Source organism: Cololabis saira, chromosome 7 (genome assembly GCF_033807715.1).
Source record: "Cololabis saira isolate AMF1-May2022 chromosome 7, fColSai1.1, whole genome shotgun sequence".
Lineage (NCBI taxonomy): Eukaryota > Metazoa > Chordata > Actinopteri > Beloniformes > Belonidae > Cololabis > Cololabis saira.
In genome coordinates, this window is record NC_084593.1 from 743,119 (window position 1) to 748,695 (window position 5,577).

The following is a 5,577-nucleotide window of genomic DNA, read 5'->3' on the forward strand; positions in this document are numbered from 1 at the left end:
ACTCCCCTTTAGGAGGAAGAAACCAGGACCAGGGGCGTCAGCAGCAACAGCAGACATCCACGTAGGCAGGTGGAAGCAGCAGCGGGATGACCAGAGGGGGGGGGGAACACAGCTCCCGAGGCTCCGGCCTGCAAACATGCACAAAAGAGAAAAAAGGGGGGCCGGCACAAGAAACTACAGGAACGATGGACAAAAATGATAGCTATGAGATATTTATAATAAATGAGCGGTAGCAGTGTTAGCGGTGGGACTCAGAAACCTCAGGACACAACGTTGTTGATCAAACTGGTTTAATCTGGTTCAGACATACACAGGTGTAGGGGGCGGGGCTTAGCCCCCCTGGTCAGGACTTCTTCTTCTTCCCCTGCGCGGCGTTGCGTCCCGGCGCCGCCTTCAGGGGCCGGTAGGCCCAGGACCGGTGGAGCCGCTTCCCCTTCAGGGCCACAACGTGAGGAAGCAGCGGCGGCGACCGCAGAGCCACCGCGGCGGCGGCGGGGCCGCTAACCCGCAGGTGCAGCTGGTCGCCCTGCGCCGCCGTCACCGCCACCCAGCCTGAGGAGACACGAGATTCAGTCCCAGGTAGAGACACAGGACTACGCTAGCCGCTAGAGACGCAGGACTACGCTAGCCGCTAGAGACGCAGGACTACGCTAGCCGCTAGAGACGCAGGACTACGCTAGCCGCTAGAGACGCAGGACTACGCTAGCCGCTAGAGACGCAGGACTACGCTAGCCGCTAGAGACGCAGGACTACGCTAGCCGCTAGAGACGCAGGACTACGCTAGCCGCTAGAGACGCAGGACTACGCTAGCCGCTAGAGACGCAGGACTACGCTAGCCGCTAGAGACGCAGGACTACGCTAGCCGCTAGAGACGCAGGACTACGCTAGCCGCTAGAGACGCAGGACTACGCTAGCCGCTAGAGACGCAGGACTACGCTAGCAGGTAGACGCAGGACTACGCTAGCCGCTAGAGACGCAGGACTACGCTAGCCGCTAGAGACGCAGGACTACGCTAGCCGCTAGAGACGCAGGACTACGCTAGCCGCTAGAGACGCAGGACTACGCTAGCCGCTAGAGACGCAGGACTACGCTAGCCGCTAGAGACGCAGGACTACGCTAGCCGCTAGAGACGCAGGACTACGCTAGCCGCTAGAGACGCAGGACTACGTTAGCCGCTAGAGACGCAGGACTACGCTAGCCGGTAAAGACGCAGGACTACGCTAGCCGCTAGAGACGCAGGACTACGCTAGCCGCTAGAGACGCAGGACTACGCTAGCCGGTAAAGACGCAGGACTACGCTAGCAGGTAGAGACGCAGGACTACGCTAGCAGCTAGCGACGCAGGACTACGCTAGCCGCTAGAGACGCAGGACTACGCTAGCCGCTAGAGACGCAGGACTACGCTAGCCGCTAGCGACGCAGGACTACGCTAGCCGCTAGAGACGCAGGACTACGCTAGCCGCTAGAGACGCAGGACTACGCTAGCAGGTAGACGCAGGACTAGGCTAGCAGGTAGACGCAGGACTACGCTAGCAGGTAGAGACGCAGGACTACGCTAGCAGGTAGAGACGCAGGACTACGCTAGCAGGTAGAGACGCAGGACTACGCTAGCAGCTAGAGACGCAGGACTACGCTAGCAGGTAGACGCAGGACTAGGCTAGCAGGTAGAGACGCAGGACTACGCTAGCCGCTAGAGACGCAGGACTACGCTAGCAGGTAGACGCAGGACTACGCTAGCCGCTAGAGACGCAGGACTACGCTAGCCGCTAGAGACGCAGGACTACGCTAGCCGCTAGAGACGCAGGACTACGCTAGCCGCTAGAGACGCAGGACTACGCTAGCCGCTAGAGACGCAGGACTACGCTAGCCGCTAGAGACGCAGGACTACGCTAGCCGCTAGAGACGCAGGACTACGCTAGCAGGTAGACGCAGGACTACGCTAGCCGCTAGAGACGCAGGACTACGTTAGCCGCTAGAGACGCAGGACTACGCTAGCCGGTAAAGACGCAGGACTACGCTAGCCGCTAGAGACGCAGGACTACGCTAGCCGCTAGAGACGCAGGACTACGCTAGCTGGTAAAGACGCAGGACTACGCTAGCAGGTAGAGACGCAGGACTACGCTAGCAGCTAGCGACGCAGGACTACGCTAGCCGCTAGAGACGCAGGACTACGCTAGCCGCTAGAGACGCAGGACTACGCTAGCCGCTAGCGACGCAGGACTACGCTAGCCGCTAGAGACGCAGGACTACGCTAGCCGCTAGAGACGCAGGACTACGCTAGCAGGTAGACGCAGGACTAGGCTAGCAGGTAGACGCAGGACTACGCTAGCAGGTAGAGACGCAGGACTACGCTAGCAGGTAGAGACGCAGGACTACGCTAGCAGGTAGAGACGCAGGACTACGCTAGCAGCTAGAGACGCAGGACTACGCTAGCAGGTAGACGCAGGACTAGGCTAGCAGGTAGACGCAGGACTAGGCTAGCAGGTAGACGCAGGACTACGCTAGCAGGTAGAGACGCAGGACTACACTAGCCGCTAGAGACGCAGGACTACGCTAGCCGCTAGAGACGCAGGACTACGCTAGCAGGTAGACGCAGGACTAGGCTAGCAGGTAGACGCAGGACTAGGCTAGCAGGTAGAGACGCAGGACTACGCTAGCCGCTAGCAAGTAGAGACGCAGGACTACGCTAGCAGGTAGAGACGCAGGACTACGCTAGCCGCTAGAGACGCAGGACTACGCTAGCCGCTAGAGACGCAGGACTACGCTAGCCGCTAGAGACGCAGGACTACGCTAGCCGCTAGAGACGCAGGACTACGCTAGCAGGTAGACGCAGGACTACGCTAGCCGCTAGAGACGCAGGACTACGTTAGCCGCTAGAGACGCAGGACTACGCTAGCCGCTAGAGACGCAGGACTACGCTAGCCGCTAGAGACGCAGGACTACGCTAGCCGCTAGAGACGCAGGACTACGCTAGCCGCTAGAGACGCAGGACTATGCTAGCCGCTAGCAAGTAGAGACGCAGGACTACGCTAGCAGCTAGCGACACAGGACTATGCTAGCCGCTAGAGACGCAGGACTACGCTAGCAGCTAGAGCCGCTAGCTTACCTGCAGACGACAGCGTGATGTCAGCAGTCGCCTCCAGGAGACTCCGCCCCTCCAGCCTGAAGTCGTGAGGAACCAACGCTGGGAACTGTTGCATCCTCTCCGGCCCTCCTAACGGCACCTGAACGCATCACAGGGTCATTACAGGCACCTGAACGCATCACAGGGTCATTACAGGCACCTGAACGCATCACAGGATCATCACAGGCACCTGAACGCATCACAGGGTCATCACAGGCACCTGAACGCATCACAGGCACCTGAACGTATCACAGGGTCATTACAGGCACCTGAACGCATCACAGGCACCTGAACGCATCACAGGGTCATCACAGGCACCTGAACGCATCACAGGGTCATTACAGGCACCTGAACGCATCACAGGCACCTGAACGTATCACAGGGTCATTACAGGCACCTGAACGCATCACAGGCACCTGAACGCATCACAGGGTCATTACAGGCACCTGAACGCATCACAGGCACCTGAACGTATCACAGGATCATTACAGGCACCTGAACGCATCACAGGGTCATTACAGGCACCTGAACGCATCACAGGCACCTGAACGCATCACAGGCACCTGAACGCATCATCACAGGCACCTGAACGCATCACAGGGTCATTACAGGCACCTGAACGCATCACAGCATCATTACAGGCACCTGAACGCATCACAGGTACCTGAACGCATCACAGGGTCATTACAGGCACCTGAACGCATCACAGGGTCATTACAGGAACCTGAACGCATCACAGGTACCTGAACGCATCACAGGGTCATTACAGGCACCTGAACGCATCACAGGGTCATTACAGGAACCTGAACGCATCACAGGGAATTACAGGCACCTGAACGCATCACAGGTACCTGAACGCATCACAGGATCATTACAGGCACCTGAACGCACCACAGGATCATTACAGGCACCTGAACGCATCACAGGGTCATCACAGGCACCTGAACGCATCACAGGATCATTACAGGCACCTGAACGCATCACAGGGTCATTACAGGAACCTGAACGCATCACAGGGTCATTACAGGCACCTGAACGCATCACAGGGAATTACAGGCACCTGAACGCATCACAGGCACCTGAACGCATCACAGGCACCTGAACGCATCACAGGATCATCACAGGCACCTGAACGCATCACAGGCACCTGAACGCATCACAGGATCATTACAGGAAGCTGAACGCATCACAGGATCATTACAGGCACCTGAACGCATCACAGGATCATTACAGGCACCTGAACGCATCACAGGCACCTGAACGCATCACAGGGTCATTACAGGCACCTGAACGCATCACAGGCACCTGAACGCATCACAGGCACCTGAACGCATCAGTGGTACCAAAGTGGGTCCTCAGGGCCGGTGTTCTGCATGTTTTAGAGTTTTCCCTGTTTTTATCAAACCGTGATACCAGTACCGGTGTCGTCAACAGAACTATCCAGACTCTGATGACGAGGTGGTGACGGCCGTTAATTAGAATCAGGTGTGTTGATGCAGGAAACAACTAAAACCTGCAGGAAACAACAAAAACCTGCAGGAAACAACTAAAACATGCAGGAAACAAGTAAAACATGCAGGAAACAACTAAAACATGCAGGAAACAACTAAAACCTGCAGGAAACAACTAAAACCTGCAGGAAACAACTAAAACATGCAGGAAACAACTAAAACCTGCAGGAAACAAGTAAAACATGCAGGAAACAACTAAAACATGCAGGAAACAACTAAAACATGCAGGAAACAAGTAAAACATGCAGGAAACAACTAAAACATGCAGGAAACAACTAAAACCTGCAGGAAACAACTAAAACCTGCAGGAAACAACTAAAACATGCAGGAAACAAGTAAAACATGCAGGAAACAAGTAAAACATGCAGGAAACAACTAAAACATGCAGGAAACAACTAAAACCTGCAGGAAACAACTAAAACCTGCAGGAAACAACTAAAACATGCAGGAAACAACTAAAACATGCAGGAAACAACTAAAACCTGCAGGAAACAAGTAAAACATGCAGGAAACAACTAAAACATGCAGGAAACAACTAAAACCTGCAGGAAACAACTAAAACATGCAGGAAACACCTAAAACCTGCAGGAAACAACTAAAACATGCAGGAAACAACTAAAACATGCAGGAAACAACTAAAACATGCAGGAAACAACTAAAACCTGCAGGAAACAAGTAAAACATGCAGGAAACAACTAAAACCTGCAGGAAACAACTAAAACCTGCAGGAAACAACTAAAACCTGCAGGAAACAACTAAAACATGCAGGAAACAACTAAAACCTGCAGGGAAACAACTAAAACCTGCAGGAAACAACTAAAACCTGCAGGAAACAACTAAAACATGCAGGAAACAAGTAAAACATGCAGGAAACAACTAAAACCTGCAGGAAACAACTAAAACCTGCAGGAAACAACTAAAACATGCAGGAAACAACTAAAAC

General features: G+C 54.4%; 1 protein-coding gene across 1 annotated transcript in view; it reads right to left on the bottom strand.

Moving 5' to 3' along the window:
* Window positions 1-279: 279 nt before the first annotated feature.
* noa1 (nitric oxide associated 1) overlaps window positions 280-5,577 on the bottom strand; it is a 27,878-nt gene continuing 22,580 nt past the window's right edge. Inside the window, exons 9-10 of the mRNA XM_061726100.1 lie at window positions 3,106-3,223; window positions 280-552 (exon numbers count right to left, since the gene is read on the bottom strand). Coding sequence (XP_061582084.1) covers window positions 344-552; window positions 3,106-3,223 — 327 coding nt within the window. The 3' untranslated portion in view covers window positions 280-343. The remainder of the gene's footprint in view (window positions 553-3,105; window positions 3,224-5,577) is intronic.